A 21618-nucleotide genomic window follows, 5' to 3' on the forward strand; every position below is an offset into this window, starting at 1 on the left:
TTTACAGAGACAGAGACGCACAAGGAAAAGCGGCATACTGGTGAAGAGGCTCCTGTTTGGATTCTGTTGAAATTTTGACGAGAATATAAACTGGCCTCCTCTAGCCTCACTCCGTGTGTGTACGTAAATAAAAATAAATCTAGGGAAAATTACAAAGGAAGATAAGACAGAAAGCTCAGCACAACAGCTAGGGCATGGTTCCTGGGAGATTTCAATAATTCAGATGTTTGCCAGGACTTTCTCAACAGGGAAGGATGGAAACGGAAACAAGTTTTGTGCTATCCTTCAGTACTCCAAGGAAGCAGAAAGGCAGCAAACAAAGGGAGGAATTGACAAAAGTCACAAACTACAAGTTTAGGTCTTTAATAAATTATATCCAGACACGTAAATACAAATCCACTTGTGTGGATTCAAAATATGAGAAATATGACAGAAAAAAGAAAAAAACAATTAGACATGTTGCTTAAAAAGGGGTTAACAGGAAATCTGAGAGGATGAAAATGCAGTCTGCATCCCAGTAGAAATCTGAAGAAGTTTTATTTGGAATAGTGGAGAGATCAAAGCAGCTAAAAAAAGAATTAACCAGAAACAAGGAGTTACTTAAGGATTTTTTTAAGGAAAAAATTAGTCTTAGAACAATAGACATAACCAGACAGAATTATCCAAACACTCTAAAGACGAAGCGATTTTAAGCAACAAGCCAGACCTAATCCAGCAGGCTCGAAGCTTGAGAGGTTGACAGACAAATGAAGTAAACCTTGAAACATTTTGTATGCTGTGTAGGTAAGAGATTGGAAAATATAAAAAGGCTCAAATGAAGAAAGACAGCTTCATCTATACATCATCAGCACATATCCATCAGTATTTAATGATATCAGGGAGCCAAGACAGCACTACTGGGAAAAGATTCACTCCATGACATGGGGAATACAAGCATGCACATTGAAAAAAACTAAAATGGAAAAACAGTGAAGAAGGCGGCATAAAAGAAGCTAGGTAAAGAGACTATTTAAAGGCTTCTACTAAACATGATCTCCCAGAAACACTGATCAGCTCTTGTTTTTAACATCTTTCAGTGTTTATCCACTATTTTGGATCAGGCCTCAACGCAACACTACACAACTTCTTGCACCTTTTTCCCTAAAGAGTAACAGCATGCAATAAGTTTCTCATATTTACAGATTGTGAGAAATCTGAGAAGGCTTAGACCAGAGCCCACACCTCTCAATGGAGATCTGATTTATTAACAGACTTATTTTATTGCAGCAATAGAATCTTCTCCCTGCCACCATTTCCCCTCCCCTTTCAAAAACCTCACAATGATGCTTCCAAAATTATGTATGATTTGTATTTGTCTGACACTCTGGCTTGTTGTCCAAGTTCAGCAGCTCAGGAGCCCTGCCCAGCAAGTTTGCCTCCCACTATGTCTCTTCCAAATTTTCTCTGCCTCAGTTTCTCCAGTGCCCTGACCCCAGCTGGGCATTAGCTTTCTGTGATCCAAATCCATGAAGCTGTCCGTGTTAAACGCTGCCCTTGTAATCCCTCTTTGAAGAAGTCTAATGAAAAATCACATGTAGGTCCCAAAAGAACAGGATAGGAAACCCGCTTAACTCCTGTCGTTGGTGCTGTCAAGCTGGAGGTCCCAAGGGGCCGAGTAATCTAAGCAAAGTGGCAAATCATGCAACCACAGAACTGAAAAAAAAATCCAAAGGATCCTGACAGAACTGAACAGAGAATGTCAAATCTTTTAAACATATTGTTTCCAGTGGGCAGCACTGCTCACGTTTCTCAGGTTATATATTTTGCAGGTCTTTCTCAGCAATCACAAGGACAATAAAGTCTTCTTTTTTCATTGAAACCTTTCTCCTTTTCTGCCAATACATGTCCTAATTCAGCAAAGACCTACAGCGGTCACGTTTACAAATACTCATGACAGTTTCTGTTCATACACAGAAATATCCTGACACAGACAGGGGGAAAGAAATTAAAATAAATGTGCTTGTTAAAGAGAAGTGGGTTTGTTTTGATTTTTAAAGAATATTATTCAAAGGTCTACTTAAGACATTACATGGCACTTTTTGTCACTACACAAAACCAATCTTTACATGATGCTGTGAACCACTGTAATTTAGTTTCAGAAGTCAGACTTGTGCGGTTCTGCTACACTAACTGTTTCCAGATGGAGACGGCAAAATCAGTTCAAGAGAGGCGCTAGAAATAACAGAACTGAATAAAAGGAAATGTCAACTGTATTGCAGAAGTCACAAATTACGCTGCTAGCAATTGTATTAATGGGAAATAAAAAAAAAAAAACTTTCCAAACAATTTTTTTTCCTAGCCTGAATGGAAGGAAAAACTCTCCATCTCCTCTCCTCTAAGCTCCCAAAATGCATTTATAATCTTGCCTTGGCAGTAAGAGAATGTAAAAAGTAACAGGACACTGCTCACCCCTCCATCAGATCCTCCCAAGGACAGTCCCCTCTCTGCTATTCTGCAGGCAAAACAATAACCTCAGATGAGAACTGAAGTCCAATTACTTTGTCCTTTAATGTCATTATTTACAACGTGTAATTCTTCAGTATTATTTGATGCATCAGATACAACCCAATTGAGTTAATAGAAGATGCCATCTATTTGAAACTGAATCTTGCAGCCTGTCATGAAACTAAAGTATCTATGTTGCAGAACTTCTGTGCTTGTAGCCCCCTTCCATAAATCCCCAAAACACTGTCTTTCAAATACATTCTGGCCAAGTAAGATTAAACATTAAAAAAGCCCAGATCTTGATGCTTAGGGGCAGTACAAATAACTCTGTACAATGCAGAAGCGCTGTGCCAAAATCAGGAGCCCAACAGAATCTGGCATCACCAAGTGGCCAGCCTGACTAGTGAACTGAGCACTTAGAGGAGCTGTGTATTGCTTTGAGCATGACACTGATATTCCTGACTTACGTGATGATTAACTGCAAAACACACTCAAAGAGGCTGATAACTTATTTTAACTGCATAATTTGACAGTGTCCCCTACTGTTTGATTAAATCTCACCACTTAGTGTTCATAGAGGTCTACAGGGTCAGCACTAGCTCATAACTACCCAGAAAGAGACTCCACTGAAAGGCGGCTTATGTTGTTTTGTTCTGGTTTTAAAGGCCAAATGGAACAGAAGGACAAGTGAAAAATCCTTTAAAACTTACTTAATTCATTTACCTTTTCCCTCTGCAATGCTCGTGCCCCACAGAGCTAGGCAGACTCTGTATGAAAGAGAACTGCCTCCACTACTGCGAAGACGGAAAACAGCTTTTAAAAAAGTTTAGTGTTTTAACCAGTTTAACCCATCCTCCTTCAGCTAAAGAGCTTTGTGCTACACCTTAAACACTGGCACACTGTCATTAAAGCAAGTGCTTGTAAAAGTTAAGCATTAAAAGAAAAATTACCTACGGATTCTTTCAGCTTCTTCCCTTGTGATTACTGCATCAGTCACACCTCTTCCACACTTTCTAGGAGTGCACCCTGGAACACAGATGAAGGAAAAAAAGATGATAAGAGATCATCTTTCAAACAAGGTTCAGAACAAGTCTCTATTTCTCCTACTCCCCTTTGAAGTTCACAGCATTCAGAAGGGATACTGGCAATCTCAGAACATTTTAGATCACTTAAAACTACAAGACAATTACATCTCCATTCTGACGCGTTTTGCACTGCAATCAGAGAGAAGACAAGCCAGCCAGTGTCACTGTTGCTTCTGGACAGATTCAAGTCCCCAGGACTCATCTAAACTACATCACTTTCCCTGCCATGGCTGGTTGGTGTAATTCAGGGGAATTACACCAGCTAAGCTGACAAATTATGCCCTGCCACATCCACAATGCAATTCAACAGAACCGAGATGATTCAAAAGGAATAAATCTCAACACTCAGAGTAGCACAGCTGCTGGAGATGTGGCTGTCATGCATGACCTAGAGCTTCCAGGGCTTAGGTTAAGCAAAATGCCCAGCAATACTGTGCCTTTAAAAGCGAACTACTTTTCCTGCTGATATGAAAATAATTCTTAGAAATTAAAATTGACTTACTGATGTTCATTTGCACATCTACCACTTCAAACCAGAGAAGATGGCCTTTGTTTAGTAAGGCTGTACCAGACACATCTGTATCTCAGTGCACATGCAGCAAGAGAGAGATTCAGTGATTTCTGCCCTTCTTCCCAAATGCAGTAGTGAAAACAAAAGCTTCTGTTTATATGACGGTCTCTGAAAGGATGATGATCTTAGATGATTTCATCTTACACATCCTATTCTAGCCTTTGGGCAGGCAGGGCAAGAACTAGAAGAGCTCAGTAGTGCCACATGGATCCTTCCATCTCAGGCTGACAGTTCCAAATCAGCCAAGATTTCTTGCAGCTAAACCCCCTTAACACCACGTGCCAATACACAAAGTGTTTTTATTACTGTGCAAGGAAGTCTTCAACTCAGACAGAGGTCCAGTACACACCACTCAGGTACAATACAAAACACAAGAAGAGTTCTGTCCCGAACCCAAATAGCCTCAACAGGATAAACAAACTTGATTGTCCTAGAGAGAGAAGGAAAAAAAGAAAAAAAAAAAAAAAAAAAAAAAAAAAAGAGATGCAGAAGACAAGACACACTTGGATGCAGACTGCAGTGGACGGAACACCAGAGCACCACCGTGCCAATAACAGAAAAGAGAGAATGCCACTCAGACAGGCGTGAAATCACTACCTGACAAAAGAAACTGAAAAAAATGGTTAGAACGCAGGGTTCCTGAATAGGTATAGGATCTTTATGTAGTAACAATATATGCTACTTCATGTATTAACACAAAGAACTGAATTTAACCTACATTTCAGTATTCAACCTAATTAATGTGGTTTATTAACAGGGATTTCTGTAGTCAAGCACTAAGAACCACCGTATTTGTTCACTGGAAAAACAATGGTAATATAAAAGAGCAGTGAATTTGATCGTTCCAACTGCACTGCCAGGAGAACAAAAGCAGCATCTTTCAGATTTGCTCAGCCCTCTCCTCCTGCAAACGGGCGAGTCAAGAGGAAACAAATAACATTCTGTATGGGGCATCTATACAAATGCACTTTGAAGAGCAGCTTTTTATATGAGACTTTGCACAAAAGCATCTTGAAGCACACAGTTTGGACATGTATGATTAAAAAGCCTCTTAAAATTCATTGCTAAGAAATTAACATTAAATTGTAAAAATGGTAAAAAGCCTGCTTTAAGAGTTCCAGGTAAAGAATATGTGAAAGTTCTTAAGAAATTAGAAGTCTGGTCCACAACAGCCTTCAGGCAAGAAGAAATAAGATCAGTTCTGAGCCACCAGAGACATTGGGATGCCACACTTGGAACTTTACTGAGGAAGACCCATATATAGATGTAAAGCCACAGAAAACTTGGGGTGAGTGTATTTTCTGACACCTGCCGATACACTTACTGTTGCCGAACTGAGCTTCTCTTCAAGGATTATTTGCTCATCAGAACACAAGGGGCAGGGGAACTCATAGAAAGAAATCAATCAATTCACTCATGCAAGTCAAAAGCATCAGTCGGCTCTGATCAAAAGCAACTAATGGTAACAATGACCACAAACTGACAGAAAGAGAAATCTTGCCACAGCACGGGTGCTTTGTAGGAATTTCCACTCAATCTTACCAGACATACCCTGGCTATGCCTCGGGTGCACAGCAGAGCCCTCCAGTTACACCCGTGTTTCAAGAAGGGAGAAGCAATAAAAAGATGTGTGGGGGAATAGGCTGAGTACTGACAGCAACACAGCAAATTCCACACAGTTCCCTTGCTTGGGAAAAGAGAAGTCCCTTAGTTGACATGTTTAAATTGAAGTCAAAAGGCACCCACACCAAGCGGACTGTTTAAACACAGATCAAGGTCAGGAAACCAACTGGATTACAAACCCAGATAATTCATCATGTTTTCCGACTACCCTGCAATAATTCACTGAAGTCAGCTCAAGATTCAGATTCCAGGAAGCACACCAAATTATTTGACGATGACTTAAGAAACTAGCAGTCTAAAATAATGCTAGAGATTACACTCATAAGCATCCATTTATCAATGCCAGCACACAACCCAGCACTGTGACATGAACAAACCACAACCGCTGCTCCCTCAACTCACTTTTCGCCTCTCAACCCTGTGAGCTAAAGAAACAAGTAGAATCAAAACATACCATTCATCAGAAACCGTAGCGCCTTGATATTAAAAAAAGCACCAAAAACATTAGAAATTCTGGCAGCAAGCCAAAGGTGCTTTGCATATTAAAGAACAACACTCTGCAATACAGTACCAGCCCCCAAAAGGTACAGAATTCAAACCCACTAGGGCTTTACAGGCAGAAAGTTGTTCAAAGTTACAAATTCAGGGGAGGAGGGAGAAAGAGGGAGCTTCTGTGCCATGTCTCAGGCACGTTGCAAATATCCCCTCTGCAACCAGAAAGGCTAGGCACAGTTTTTGTGGAAACTCTTGCATTTTTCAATCTCAATTCCAGGAACAAACAATCGGCAAGTCAAAACACCACAGATCTTGCAATAAAAATGCAAGCACTGGAAACGCTGTAGTCCTTTGGAGCATATGACCTAGCAGCTCTGAAAAGCAACAAGTAGCAGCCAGCAAACACTGCAAACTATTTGTCTGCCCTAACAAAAAAGCACACATTTTATGTTACTGTGCCTTAAAGGCTCCATCATACATTCAGCAGTGGCAGATTAAAATCAATTATTTCCTCTTGAATGCCAGGCTGAAGAGCATCTCAGAAGCCAGTTGACAGGGATGAGATATCTCTGACTCCAGGCTAGCAAATACTCACCCAAAGAGTGAGACAGATGGCTGAGGAAGTTACAGCTTCCAGCACCCAATTTTAAACTCAAATGCGTGTAAAAAGAAACAGCCAAAGAGGAACCAGTCTGGGTTCCCAGGACTTAAAAAACCTTTCTGATTTCAGAAGACATTTGTGCTCTATTTCCAGCTGCAAACAACAGCACAGACCTTTTACAGTTTTGGAAAGGCTGGTGATGGAGTCCAGATTTGGCAAAACTACAGGGTTACCCAGGACAACTGTTACATGTCTAGGGCCTCTGACAAAGAGCTGGCTAAGGCAGTACTGGGAGCAGGAGGTGTTCTGAAGGCAACAGCAGAAGCTCTTCCAAACTGAGAAGAAAAACAAGAAAAAGGCAGCCCAGCATAAAGTCAGTCAGGTACCGTCAATAAGGCACAAACACTGGATGAACACTAAGGAAAAAAACAGAATAGTCTGTTTGAGAACAATTTTAGCATTATGAAATGTGTCATCTTTGTCTGAGAGAGCATGGTACACGGAAGCACTGAAGTGTTAAACGCATACTTGGAGAATCTGCACAAGAGAAATTCAGTTTAGTATTACAAAGTACCCAGTAGCTTCCACAAATTTGTGCAGAGCAGTCACAAAATCACTCACGTATCTAATAAGGCACTCTGCTTTGGATCTTAAGAGTTGTATTTTATTTTTTTTCCCAAAGTAAGGGAGAAGCATACCCAAACATGCAAAACCACAAGTATTCCCTATGGTCCCTGCTCCTGTTCAGTACACAGAAAACAGACTGTTAACACAGGGGTCCAAATGTCTGAACTGCAGCTCTGTTTTCTACCTAAAGTGGTACTTGGCCAAGAACCATATGCTGTCAAGACGAGGACAATTCACGTGAGAAGAAAGCCCCATCACAGCGCTCCTTTAATGCAATCCATCTCAAAGCAGGACTAGAGGAAACAAAGATTTATTGGATGACGTCTCCATAACTGCACCAGCGGTCCAGGTGCTAGACCTTTTCCTCCGCTGCTCACAGACTTCTTTCCTCATCCACTGATCTAGTCTCTGGAAAAGCATCTCAAAGCTGTCTCCTGGGCAGTGATGGCGGATGCTTTGCACACTGTCACAGTAAGTCAACACACCTAAGAGACTAGCCAGGAGTTCCATCAGACGCACTAGAAGCCACAGTAGCTTTAAGTAATTAACCATGTCTCAAGACAGCAGAAATAGCCAAGACCTGGCCACAGGGTTCAGAACACAGATGAGACCGTGCTCACAGAACACCCTATCTCCTGCAAAAATAATAAGTTAGATGCTTGGCCTCTGGAAAAGAATAATAATTTTATTTCTGTATGAAGTATGTTTACTGGCAGGTAGTGCTACGGAAATAAACCCACTGCTTTGTCACACCAGCTACTGTATCACTTGAAGCAAACCAGAAGCTCAGTTGCACCAGTTCGGTTTGAAGCAGGGCCATGTGCATAAATAAAAAGCTCATCTCAGCTGCAGAAACTTTACAGCAGAGTATCAGACACCAAGAGATGATAGGAATGTGCCTCCTTCTGACACAGAGCCAGCAGCTGCGGATGTCAAGCCAGAGAACGGAAAGCTATTGAGTGACAGAAAGCTATTTCCAAAGTGACTAAAGCTTCAGAGCTGAATCTAGTTTGGCAGAAAACCATAACCTGCATTTACTGCCTCACTAAGCTCTCAGTAGCAGGCGGTGGAGCAAGGAGCTCAGCTCTGCCGGGCCAGCAAGGCTCAGCAGCTCACCGCCACCCTCTCGTGGGCTCCGAACAGGAGACAAGAGTTAAGTGGCGGGGTTCATTACCACAGCACGGCTTCAATTAACCACTTCACAAAAGAAATGTTTGCACATCCCCAACACCGCTGATCTTTCTGAAAGCATAGTACAGGGGAACACGTGTAAGAACATCTGCTAAAACCCAAAATTAATCACATAAGAAGCAGCAGCAAGCAAACATCTAATTATAAAGCCGGAATACAACCACACAAGTGTGCTCCACTTTGTTCCTCCTGGGCTGATGCCAACCGCGTCAATCATTCCCATACAAAGCCAGGAGAGGTCACGCTTCACCCCGCAGTCAGCATTTGCACAGCTTGCTCCCCATGACACCACAAGAATAGAGAACCCATTCATTCCTTTTCCTGGGCAGAGATATCCTTGAAGTTCCTGCTTTCCTTATGATGAAAGGATAACTGATGCAGTTGCCAAGACCACAAGTCCTCAGCTCAGAAAACTCCTCTCGCAAACTAGGGAAGCGACAAATAAGGTTTTGTTGGTTTGGGGGGTTTCTTTTGATAAGCAAAAGCCATAGTAGCAGAACGCAGACAGTTTTAGCCTTAGTGCAGTCATAACCGCCAAATCTGTGGCAACACTGGCTGCAGTTTTCTCTGGCCTTGGCACTACGCTAATCAAGCCAAAAGCAATTTCTCCCTATAGTAACTATGAAAAGTTAAAACTGAACATGTGTTTTCACAAGCTCAGCCAGAAAAGGCCCCCTCCTGAGGAAGTGTTCTTGCTGGTAGCTTCCTGATAGTTTTCTTGGCCACAATAAAATTTGGGCTGAACCCTTCAAAAAAGATGCTACCGTAGCCTTTCCTCAGTGCTGCTATCTGACCACATAGAAACTTCTGCTTTGTTACAAGCCTTTTGACCAACAGCACTGGCCACCTGAAGAGGACAGGGGATACCGCCACACCTCTGGGGCACCACATCCAGGCTGCAGTTTGATGAACACTTTCTACAAGAATTGCCACTGGAAGAAAGTTAGAAATCGTAGAATCATAGAACAGCCCAGGCTGGAAGGGACCTCAAAAGATCACCTGGTCCAGTCTTTTGTGGTAAAGGGAGCCAAGATGAGAATATCTAGCACCGTGTCCAATCACATCTTGAAAACCTCCAGTCATAGGGAGTCTGCTGCTGGAGGCTGTTCCAATGATTGAATGTTCCCTCTGTAAAAAAAAAATCTTTTTTATATCAAGACAAAACCTTGCCCGCTGCAACTTGTACCCATTGCCCCTTGTCTTCTCCATGTGGCTCCCTGTGGAAGGGGAGCTTCCATTCTCTTTGCAGCTGCCCTTTAAATACTGGGATACTGTGACATGGTCCCCCCTGAGCCTTCTCTTCTCCAGGGAAAAGAGACCCACCTCCTCTAGTCTTCCCTCATAGGGCAGGTTCTCCAGCCCGTTGATCGTCTGTTCTTCCTCAGGTCCAAGCAGCTTCTTCCTGTCTCCACACTGCCGCCAGCTTTGCATCAGCAAGTGTTTTGTCAGCCACATAATCAACCAGGTAAGACAACTGATTTGGCGAAAAGCTAACTCAAAAAGAGTATTTTTTTTTAAGACGCAATAGCTCATCGGTCAACACACAGCTAGACATACAGGTAGGCTAACAAAAAGCAAGAGTAGAGCTACGTTCTGCCAGCAGTAACAGCTCAAAATATACCTCAAGATATACTTTGCAAAACTGAAAGAGATCAGCATAGTTCATCCATGAAAACTGTGTTAGACTCTCACTGCTCTTCATGAAGATGATAATCTTTCACTTCTCTCAAAGATCCAACATCAACACTCCAAAGAAATAAATACCAGGGGAAACACATACCAATTTGACTGAAAACAGGCTCAGAAAGATGTAAGACAAAGTGCTTTGCAGGCAGCATCAAAAGCTGCCGACACACATACACCCCTCAAAAGAAGCGTAGCTGAAGCTGGCATTTGTGCCATCACCACATGCTAGCGGCACAGACAATATCCTAAATCAGTCCCGTTCCATGCCCTGTATGGTATTCACTAGCAGAAAACTCACCCGCAAGCCTATCACTGGAATTGCAGAGTATGGAAAGACACTAGAAACAGATTCAGCAAAAGGTTTATTCCACGCAGCCTAAGCAAAGCAGTTTCAGAGGAGAACTATATAGGAATGACAGAAGAACCTCTGGGAAGCCACAGCTTCTGGGCTGGCCCAAGACTAAACAATACACAGGATAACCAAGCGTTTGCTGGAAACACAGGAGTGCTGCAGCACACGTGGTTTAACAAACTTAGACAGCAGTCAGCCTGTTACGGTCCTCGAGACCACTTCATCCCACTTCAGCCAATCCTACCCAAATACCTTCAAATCTTTTGTGGCTGTCGTAGTCCTCCGAGCAGGGGATCTCGATGAACTTGCCCTGCAGGTTCTCGCTGTGAGGAGCCAGCACCTCCGTGACCCCATCCTCGGCGCTCAGGCAGCTCCAGCTCAGCAGGCCACCGAGGGCAGCCGAGCAGAGGAGGCACGCTGCCTTCAGCCACCGCCACCGTGGCTCCGGCTGGCCCCGGCTCTTCTTAGCACTATGGAGGGAGCACAGGGACAGTCCCACGGAGCGAACCGCGCTCGCCAGCCGGCCAGGAGCCGAAACCGGGCAGGCCGGTGAAGGGGCAGTGCCCCGGCTGGCCCCTTGCTTTGAGCACACACAACACATTTACAGACACAGGCAGCGCTTTTCCCTCCCTCACGCCCGCAGGTTACAGGCCGCCTCCACCCCCGCCCAGCAGCTCCCACAGGGGCCGCAGCCCGCTCCCCTCGGCCGCCGGGCCTGAGCACCGCCATCCCCGGAGACAGGGCCGCCTCTACCGGCGGAAGGGGCCACCCGCTACCCACGGCCGCTAGCGCCGGGCCCGGCCGGTACCTGCCGTGGCGGCGGCCCCCGCGGTCCGGCGCCGCCGCCGTCCCGCTGCCGCTCTCGGGGCCGCGCGGGGCTGACCGCCGCTGCGGAGCCATGGCGCCTGCCGCCGCTGAGCGATGCGCTCGGCGCGCCTCTCCCGCCTGCCAGGGGAAAGCAATCGGCCGCCGAGCAGAAACGCGGCAGACAAGCAGACAGGAGAAATCCATTACAGAGGGAGAGAGGGAGAGGGGGAGGGGGAGAGGGAGGGGGGTCCTCACCGAGGGAGGGAGGCGGCGGCCGAGCAGCACCGAAAGGCTGGAACCAGGGTGGAGGGACATGGCTAAGCGCTTTAAGCCCGGATACAGCGGAGGCAGGCCGAAGCAATCGATGCGGACAGGGGGTGCCGCGGCCAGCCTCGAGCGCGCAGCCCGGAGCAATCAAGGCCGGAGCGGCGGCATGCGGTGGGCATGGCGGCGGGCGGGCTGCGGCGGCGGCTGGTGCACCTGGACCTGAAGGGCGCCCCGCCCCGCGCCTCCTACCTGGCGGAGGTAAGGCAAGGGGGGCGGCGGGGGCTGCCTGGTCTCCCCCGCCCCGGCCTTCCCCCAGCCCCTCTCTGGGCCAGCCTCTCCTGGGCCTCCCCCGGCCCGACCTCCCCCGGCCCTACCCGCTCGCCGCCCCTCAGGTGTTGCCGCTGCTGCGCGCCCTGGGCGCCACCGGGCTGCTGCTGGAGTATGAGGACACGTTCCCCTACGCGGGGCCGCTGGCGCCGCTGCGCGCCCCGCACCACTACAGGTACCGGGGGGGGGGGGGGGGCTGCGCGCCCCGCACCGCTACAGGTAGCGGGGGGGGGGGGGGGGGGGTTGCACTGCTGGCCCAGCCCTTACTGTCACTGTCCCCTGCAGCCCCGGGGAGGTGCGGGCGGTGCTGAGCCAGGCGCGGGCGCAGGGGCTGGAGGTGGTGCCGCTGGTGCAGGCCTTCGGGCACATGGAGGTGAGCGGCGGGCGGCGTCACGCCTTCGAGGCCTGGGAGTGCTGGGCTGGGTGCACGGGGATGGCGGGCGGGGGGCTCTGGCGGGGAATCACCGGCTCCGGTGCTCGGGTTGTCCAGCTGCCTTCAGCTGCACGCTCCGCTCCGGGCACCGCGGTGATGCTGTGCTGAGTGCTGCCTTTCGTTCGCCCTGTGAGGTGCTTTGTGGCCAGAGACCCCCCGCAGCAGCCAGACACCCCCACGGCAGCGTGGAGCAGCAGCCGTGCCCCTCCTGCCTGTGCCAGCCCCGAGGAGAGGCCACCCCTGTGCTGGCAGAGCCGGAGCCTGGGGTTCAGCGGGACAGCTCTGAGCAGAGCCCTGGTGACACCGGCGGAGGCTGCTGTCCCCCTCATTCCACAGCAGTTCCCCAAGCTCTCCTTTCCCTCTCCTTTCTCTTGCAGTTTGTGCTGAAGCACAAGGAGTTTGCTCATCTCCGGGAGGTGAAGGTCTTCCCCAACGCGCTCAACCCACACAAGGAGGAGTCGCGGGCGCTGGTCAAAGCCATGATTGACCAGGTCATGGCACTGCACGAAGACTTAAAGTGGTTTCACATCGGATGTGATGAGGTGGGACTTCTCCTGAGCCAGGAATTGTTCTCTTGTGAGGAATGATGGTAAGGGCTGAGGCTTCTGCATTTCAGTGCTGCCCAGGCCACGTTTGGGTAGGATTTTGGGGACAAAAAACATCAACTCAAGCCAGTGGAGAAAAGTCGTTTTGACAATAAACGATCCCAGTAGCACAGGATGTCATTTCTATGGATCTGAGTGTAATACCAAAAGTGTCGAAAGCAGTTTTTTAAAGCTAACTCAGCAAGAATCGCCTTAACTGTACTGATACTAGTTTAGCATTTTGTAACCTGTTGTGTTGGGAAGGTTAGATAGGGAGCTGCAGGCTTTTATAAAGCAAAATACTATTTTTGCAGAATAGTTTTAGATAAAATTCTTTCTAAAACAGCAACGAGTTTAAACGCATATGCAACCCAACTGGCCCAAATCCACACTCTGCACAGGACCAACTGTGCTGGGGCCACTCTTGGACGTGTCCCCAGGTCACTTCTAGATTCACGTACAGATGATCTCCTTCCCTAAGCTGGGAACCTCGTTCTCTCTAATTCAGGACTGTATGGGCTGCTTCACTTGAACTGAGTAAAACTGGCAAGAGCTGCTTCCAAGGACAAACCTTCCAAAGACAAATGCAGCACGCATTAATTATTCTTTAAATATTTTGGTTTCTGTAGGAAGATTCCCTTATGTGATGCATTTAGTCATGGCCACAGTCTCCTGCAGAGATAGAAGTGCTTGCAGTGTCTTCAGCTCTGAGAGGTGCTTTTAAATATGTCCATTGAGCCTGTCACATCTATGCGATAGGTTTTGAATATTGTATGATTTCATGGTCCTGTGTCAACCTCCTCCCCCCTATTTCTATACAAGAAGTCAAGATTACTTGCCTGGCATTCCAGGTCTACTACCTTGGTGAAGGAGAGGAGTCAAAGCAGTGGCTGCAGCAACGGAACAACACTCCAGAGAAGCTGTGCTTATCCCATATAAAAGCAGTAGCAAGTTGTGTGGCCTCATCTTACCCCGCTGTGACGCCCATCGTGTGGGATGATATGCTCAGAGGGATAAGTGAGGAGACATTGGCAGGTGTGTGACCAATGATGGGGTGAGTCATATTTTGTAGCATACAAAAAAGTTTACGCAACCAGCTGAAAATAATGAAAACAAAAAATCTGAGAATACTTGAGATGTGATCCGTTAGACTAGAGAGCAGAGATGCTCAGTCCTTGGCTATGCCACAGACTTTCTGTGGGACTGTGGGCAAGTCTCGACACGTACACTTCAGTTTCCCATCTGGTAATACACAGTGACAAACAAAACACTCATCATGTAGTGGTTGCCATCAATTCTACTTTCTTCAGACGTTGAGAAAAAACCCAAAAATCTCTTAGCATTTTTGGTCTCTGTCTAAATTTCTGTGCCTCTCACTACCTGCTAATGTTCTGTGTAATGTGCTGCTCTGTGCAGCACCTGGTTCCAGTGGTGCAGACTCACACGGAGAAGCGGCAACCCTGTGAGCATCTTTGACAATATATGTGATCATAGTGCACATCATGAGGAACTCTGATACAGAATTGTGGGGTAGCTCCGAGACCTGGACATCATGAGTCTTGTTTGTTGAAAAATAGGAAACCACTGCTAAAATTTGAATAGTCCTAGCATAGAGAGAGTTCCAGCACTTTCAGAGCCACCTCACCCATCTGCTCTGAACAGATTTGGACGATACTGTAAAGGGTTGTGCAGCTCCTCCAGCAGTGACTGACCTATTCATGGCTTTTATAGTGGGAAATCATCCAAAAAAATGCAGTTGGGACCCATGCGGTTTCCACAAGAGCAGCACAGCATCTATCTAAGTGCACTCTACTGCTACAGGCAATGACAGACAAAACAAATTAAAATGGGATGCAATTAAAATACTGAATTTCTGTACAATTTACTACAGCTTCTCTAGGGGTCAGTTGCTCATGTTTAACACTAGTCAGGGAGTTGATTATAAAGGGATTTGAAGCTAAACTTGTATCTTATTTGTACTTTAAAGCATCTTGAAAAGCTAAATTCCGTGCAAACACAGCTCAGAGAATCTCTGACTTAAAGGGTGAATATTTCCTTTGAATTTAGCTGAAATCTTGCATGTGCGGTTTGCATCACTGACAGTTCAACCAAGCAGGTGTACCAATAGGTGCAAGGGACTAAGAATGAGATGGGCTCAGGATGGATGGGATCTCCAATGAATTGTCACTGCTGATCCCTATTTTTGGTTTCAAGATGTCTAAGGACTTAGTGGCCACTGGCATGGGGACCCACGTGCTCAAAAGTCACAGCCCAGCTGAAAATGCCCAGGATCACTTCAACTGCAAATGAAGAATTCTGGACACAAGCCATAGTTAAGGAGTTATGCAGTGTTAGTTAGAACTAACTAGTCACATGCTACTGCACCATACTATCTACTTAGTTCTCACTTTTAACTGGCTGTTTTCCATTACTTAGAATTCTTTTCCTTTCAGAGTCTGGGGTCCCACAGCTTGTGCAGCCAATGATCTGGGACTACACAGCAGACCTGGACGTGGAGGACAAAGGTTTGTACTTCTCTGCTGAGCTGCGTAGCAGCAGAGGCCTGCTACCTGTTAAAAAACATAGCCAAGCCAAAACAGTATGATCAAAACAAAGCTGGACACCAAAAAAATCCATTTTTGTTTTTTATTGGTTTAGTAGCATAAGTATAGCCCTTGTTTGACTTCACATAATAGCTGCTATTACTTATTTTCTTTTTCTATTCATGTTTCTCCTGTGAAGGACTTGAATTTTCTGCTGTTCAATTCTTTTCAACAAGGTTAAGGAATCACTGATGGGACATTGAGAGGTTTTTCACAAGCACCATTAAATTAGCTCTCCTTGCATTAAAACCAGTGGGAGCAGATAGCTCCGTATTGAACAGCTCTGCAAAAGAAGCTTCAAGGCTTCATACATCTATAGAAATCAAAGGATAATCTCCTAAAGGCTCCACGCAGGCATCTAACATGCATACAAATACTGCTTTGTTGAAAGAAGAATCAGTTGTCGGGTATCGTGCATGCTCGTTGCATGCCCGTGGTTCTTGGCACTGAAGCAATTTAGCAGTTCAAGGGAATGGAGTCTAGTAACTGAGCACGTGAGAACAGGAAGGCAGTCACCAAAGCGGGCTGCTCGGAGGGGTTGTCAGATCTCCCATCCTTGTCGATGCTCAGAACTTGGCAGGACTCAGCAGCCTGTTGTAACTGGACCTGGCTTCCTCTTAATTGGAGCATTACGGTCAAGGCTGAAAATGGAGAAAAACTTGTCCTGTAAGTGTTCTTTTGTGTCTTATTGCAGTACATCTCATAGAGAAGTACCGTAGGTGCGGCTTCTCCAAGGTGTGGTTTGCTAGTGCTTTTAAAGGAGCTACGGGAGTGAATCAGTCTCTAACGCTTATCGGGCACCACTTGAAAAACCATCTTCAGTGGCTGAAAGTGGCAGGCAGTAGCCCTGCCGATGTCCTTGAAGGTATCGCGCTGACCGGCTGGCAAAGGTAAGGAACATCCTTTCGTGTGGTTCCAGGGATCACATGGAAGGAAACTTCCACCCCAAAACTCCCCTAGGAGGTACGAAGAGGCTGGGGATTTACAAGGGAACTTTGCAACCCTGCAGCCCCTCCTGTTGGTTACTGCTGGGCCTCACCCACTGACTGCGAATGGTGGATTTCAGAGTTCCAGTCCACTGCTCCAGCACTGATGAGCAGGAGCAATTGTTTTGGCAGACACCACCACCAGCAGATTGGGTTTGAAGGCTTGAATGTCCTTGGTGCCACCTTGAACTGCTTATAGACAGCATAGTTAACGCATGGCGTATATCGGCACGTCTGATGCGAACCCACATAGAATGAAGTTGCATAGCAGAGAAGAACTTGTTAATGTAATGGAGGAGTAAAAGGTTTTTATGCAAGTCAGGAGGTTGGCAGGAATACCAGAGAGCTGAGTTCCAATTTCTGACCCAAATTTGGCTTGAGAAAGCAAGTTCATTTGTAGCCGTTCTTAGGAGTATAACGGGAATACTTAGTGTTCCAGAGACAGAAGGTCCCTTCTCCAAGACAGAAACTGATGTTTCTAAAGCTCTTTGGACATTAGTGATTGAAATACTAAAATTTCCCACTTGTTTAGTATGTTTGAACAGTAAAACGTCTAATTAATGAATGTTTTCTTATTTAGGTATGATCACTTCTCTGTTTTGTGCGAGCTTCTCCCTGTGGCGATTCCATCGTTGGCTGTGTGTCTGCAGGCACTAAAGAACGGTACGATGACAACTTTATTCTCTCTCAGCTTATGCCTAGCGCAAGAGTGAAGTGACCTTGCCCTGAGATTGGCACAGGTGTATTATATATTTTGAGGTGGTTTGACTGACTGATCGTGGTCTGAATTACAAGCAATAAATTATACATACTGTGTGTTTGCAGTATGGGAGCGGAGAAGCCTCTTGGCCTAAGTATTTAAAAATAGCCATAGCATACTAATCATTTATTATGTTCTAGTCTGCAAATGGTCGCAAATTTCTTCAAAAATGTAAGAAGCTGGATTGCTTTTGAAACGCCACTGGTATATGAATGTGACTGATTTAGTTTAGAACCTGTTTGCATGCAAAAGTTGTTTTAACTAATCAATTTTCTTAAAACTGATGTAGGATGTCCACTGTCTGGTAAAATACTTCCTGTAGTTCCTGGTTTCTTTACAGGCAGTTGCCAGCAGAATTTTTATTTTTGTCTTTTTGCATTTATTTTCCAAATAAAACTCCCACAACCTACTTGGTTTTTAACCAAAGCAATAAAAATACTCGGCACCCTGAATGGAAAGCTCGTAGCTAGAAAGTGCTTCACCTAGCACGAGACAGCTGTGTGCGAGACAGTGTACTCCTCCCACCCTGAGGTTTTTCCTTGTTCTGTTTCCCATTTTACCTTTTAAAGAATCTTCATCCAGGGAGAGCTACTAAGCCAATGCAGAGTACTCCAGAAAAACTCTCTTTTATGAACATTTTGGTTATTTAGGCTCTTTTTACTTACTTCTACTGTCTTCTGCCAGGTGGCTATTCTGAAAAGATTAAAGAAAATGTGGAAAAGCTCCTGGGAATGTCCAACCTGGAAACTGATACTTTCATGAGGTAAAATTCCAGCTGCAGGATTCAGATGCTTCTCATTGCGTGGTAAGTTCAGAAACTAACGGATCCTTTTTTGGACAGCACAAGTCTGGGGACCTTTCCTGGGAGCAATATCCTTACACTTGTGACACAAGTTAGTTTCTACCTCAAGTCATCAGTGGATGATCTTCTTGAAAGGAACAGGTAATAAGGCTTATGTCGATTCTCTGGCTGCGTGCAGGAGTGTTGGAGCTGTGTCACCTCACAATGGGGTGTAACTCCAGCAAAGGGATGTAAACATCAAGCTCTGCATTTCAGGCATCACGTCCCTCTATAGAGACACCTGAGCAGAACATAACATTTAGATGTAAATTTAAAGTATTTCAGCAGAATTCCTAAATACTGTGTGCCACCTTAATTCAAGAATCTAGTTACTTCCCAAATTAAATCTTGCTGTTATTTATAGTTACAATGAATTTTTTTAATGGTGTGGTTACAAAGAAAGGAGCTTGAAATGCAACTTAAATTGCAACAGATAATCAGGTATTCTCATCTGCCAGGAACAGTCTTGTACAAGCTAGTTCCAAAGATATGTAGATTTAAATTTACTTACTCTTTAAGCGTTACCTCTGCTTGTGCAGCAGTTCAGCTAGAGCCCTGTCACCTCCCTGGCAGCCCACAAACACCTGTGTCACTGCTGTTTCATGAGCTGCTCACACTAACGTCCATTTTCAGGTACGTCACAGGCTGGTTCAGCCCCTACCACAGGAAAAGGAATATTATTCATCCTATAATAATGCATCACTTTCAGCCAGATGCAGTGAGGTAACACCACTTATTTTGCATGATAGGGGAAATAAAGTGTCATATTTGGGGCCCTCAAGTACATACACTTCTGAGTACTTGCCTCTTTCTATGATTATTTCATGAGCATCACTGGCAATCAAACAATATGAAGTATTCCTAATGTGGTTTTAAACAGAAGAACATATTTATCTTTGTCCACCTTCTGTTGAACAAATTCTTTGTATGCAGGTACAAAATCAGTCTCTGACAAGCTCTGCCTTGTGTATGGAGCTGCTGCTGTGCCGACCTGCTGCATCTGACAGCAGGCGTTAGCCTCAGCCTAGGAGCTCCCCATGGGACAGCTTCCAGGCAGGGCTTGGAATAAAACCAGCCCCTTTCCCTACTCCCTGGCACTGTGCACTTTTCAGAACTTGTCCTAGACGTGATACCAGTTCATGGCTAATGGCTAATTTACACAGGGTTTGCTGTGGGGAGGTGAATATCCAACTGCACCCGCTCTCCCTGATAAAAACCAGAATTCAGTTCCCAACAAGTCTCACAGTGGGTTTCAGTTACGCTTAAAACGTGTATCGTGTTTCTATGAGCTCACATTTCAGTGCTTTAAGAGTCACTGTGTAAGGAAAGTGCTAAGGTTAATGGTACTTAAACACAAACAGCATCAGCCTTTTCCCACTGCACAAAATCAAGTCCTTTGAGCTCATGTAATAGATGCTTCTTTTCCTGTAAAGTCATTTTAAGGACTGTGCTCCCTCTAAAAGGCCCAGGGAGCTCGCCCTCCCCTGGGGCAGAGCTTCCCTGCAAATGTGACTGTTTCTTCCTTCTGATTTCTTCTCAGTCTTCTCTCCAAGTGGAACGCTGTGGTGCAAGACCTCCAAGCAGCCATGGAGCAAGTTTTCCACAGGTGTACTATAGAGGAGTGGATGGAGGAGAACGTCCACCCCAGCCTACAGAAGCTGCAGCAAGTGGTGGATGATTTAGATAAAGCAATAAAAGCACAAAATTAGGGGCATTTCAATTAGTCTGTCTTTATATCATGGGAAAACATGGCTGGTAGAAATTGGCAATCAGTCATATAGCTGGAGCTTGTCATCGTGAGGCGAAGCACGAGCTGTGGTTAAGTGAAAGTGACCTGAAGGCATAAAGGAATTTGTGGGTGTAAAAGGCTTCAACTAGATTTTAATTTTCTTGTCTTAACACATTAGTGAGCCTTAAATCACCTGCCCTGTCAGCCAGAGTTGCTCCCCTTGCGTAACACAGTGCAGGAGTGAGTCAGCACTCGGCTGTGTTACCAGGCAGGAGAAAAACCCATTTTCTTCCAAATTCAGCATTTGTAGTAAGAGACTTCCTCACGTAACAACGACCTGGAGGAGGTTCTACAAGTCCTACTCTAGTCAGTAGTCAACATCTCCTCCCTTTGCAATTTCTGTAAAAAGATTCAGAATATGTTAAACACGCTTTAGGTCCTTCTGTACTGTGACTCCCTCACCTTTCAGCTGCATTCAGAGACGTGTCTTCCCATTGAATCATGACAACTCCTTCCACAGCGTACAGCGGTTGATTTGTTCCAGATACTGGGTTGGATTTTTTTTTTTTTTTGGGTCTTTCAAATACATAAACCCATCAGTCTTAAATCCAGCTTTGATGAGCTTGAGGCCAGGAAACTGACATCCAGCTTTTTGCAGAAGTCTGAGCAAGGAACTGCTGCCTAGATGCTGACAAGGTTACAGCAGATACATGAAGGAGGACACGTACCACCACAGTACAGAGCAAGGGGAGCTCCCGAAAAGGAGGTTGTACCCAAGAGTGAAGGTGACACTTGGACCTTGTGGGAAAACTGCCTTAATGCACTTTGTACCAAAGCATTGTCTAAGCCAAGTGTGGTTTCACCCCCACAGAGGACCATCCCAGTCACTTTAAGGCACCTGCTTAGCAATGCAAAACCCAAGACTGCAGCTTCATCCCAACGTGAAGCATCCCTGGAGCCCACTGACTGAGGGGAAATGCTGGTTTATGCTGCTTTCATGCTTAACTTTTAATAATGTATAGCAATGTATAGCAATATATCTTGTGGGCTCAACTAGAGCATTAAGGTCATCACCACAGTGGAAAACAATTCAGAAATCTGATAGTTACGTACACTACCATGAATATTCAAAGTATTCCTTACTTGTTTGCTTCATTTATTGCTTTCTTGAAAGTCTTCTTTTGGAAGCAAAGGTATTGAAGTTTTCTTGCAACAGCCTATTATAAAGAGTATGGCTTTAGATACAGGAGGCACAAGAACTGCAGCATAAGACAAATCTTTAACTTAGTAAGAGCTACAGGAGTTAGGTCCACATGCAGATTTTTATCTATTGATATATATACATCTTAGTTACAAAAGTCACATACCTTGAACTAAACAAGTCTTAATTTATATTACTATAATAAATCCTTTGATACTCAAAAGGTTTGTGGAAATTTGCTGTTTGTTTTTGGTGAGGTTTTTTTGCATGTGGCATGTTGGTTTGATTTAAAGGGAGGAAATGCAAATGCATTCACCTGTGGAGAGTTGGCTGTATCAGCTTCTTTGAAATGGAAAGCTGGACTG

The 21618-nt window shown here is 45.3% G+C and overlaps 2 protein-coding genes across 7 annotated transcripts in view; one reads left to right on the forward strand and one right to left on the reverse strand.

Annotated features, from left to right (window-relative positions):
- OGFOD3 (2-oxoglutarate and iron dependent oxygenase domain containing 3) overlaps positions 1–11659 on the reverse strand; it is a 44882-nt gene extending 33223 nt beyond the window's left edge. The window contains exons 1-4 of one of the 5 annotated variants that reach the window (XM_040579880.1): positions 11524–11659; positions 10968–11185; positions 3435–3510; positions 2449–2491 (exon numbers count right to left, since the gene is read on the reverse strand). In XM_040579880.1, the coding sequence (XP_040435814.1) occupies positions 2449–2491; positions 3435–3510; positions 10968–11185; positions 11524–11615 (429 nt within the window). In that variant the 5' untranslated portion in view covers positions 11616–11659. Of the gene's footprint in view, positions 1–2448; positions 2492–3434; positions 3511–10967; positions 11354–11523 lie in introns of those variants that run through there. The other 4 variants (XM_040579870.1, XM_040579909.1, XM_040579899.1 and 1 more) reach the window with 4 other exon arrangements.
- A 140-nt stretch (positions 11660–11799) lies between these two features.
- HEXD (hexosaminidase D) lies at positions 11800–20037 on the forward strand. Of its 2 annotated transcripts, XM_040579844.1 has the most exons (12): positions 11800–12047; positions 12182–12291; positions 12402–12489; positions 12927–13091; positions 13985–14168; positions 15587–15658; positions 16431–16626; positions 17303–17385; positions 18167–18245; positions 18324–18425; positions 18957–19046; positions 19864–20037. In XM_040579844.1, exons 1-12 carry the CDS (start codon positions 11967–11969, stop codon positions 20030–20032), a joined length of 1419 nt encoding a protein of 472 aa, XP_040435778.1. In that variant the 5' UTR covers positions 11800–11966; the 3' UTR covers positions 20033–20037. The 2 variants fall into 2 exon arrangements, with proteins under 2 accessions (XP_040435778.1, XP_040435788.1); XM_040579854.1 differs by lacking the exons at positions 12182–12291; positions 12402–12489 and having other exon boundaries at positions 11801–12047.
- The last annotated feature ends 1581 nt before the right edge of the window (positions 20038–21618 follow it).

Source organism: Falco naumanni, chromosome 1 (assembly GCF_017639655.2).
Source record: "Falco naumanni isolate bFalNau1 chromosome 1, bFalNau1.pat, whole genome shotgun sequence".
In the NCBI taxonomy this organism is placed as follows: Eukaryota; Metazoa; Chordata; class Aves; order Falconiformes; family Falconidae; genus Falco; species Falco naumanni.

Coding starts and splice junctions, on each gene's coding strand:
- HEXD (XM_040579844.1), top strand. CDS start 11,967: ATGGCGGCGGGCGGGCTGCGGCGGCGGCTGGTGCACCTGGACCTGAAG. Junction 12,048..12,181: donor GCGCCTCCTACCTGGCGGAG/GTAAGGCAAGGG, acceptor GCCGCCCCTCAG/GTGTTGCCGCTGCTGCGCGC. Junction 12,292..12,401: donor CGCGCCCCGCACCACTACAG/GTACCGGGGGGG, acceptor TGTCCCCTGCAG/CCCCGGGGAGGTGCGGGCGG.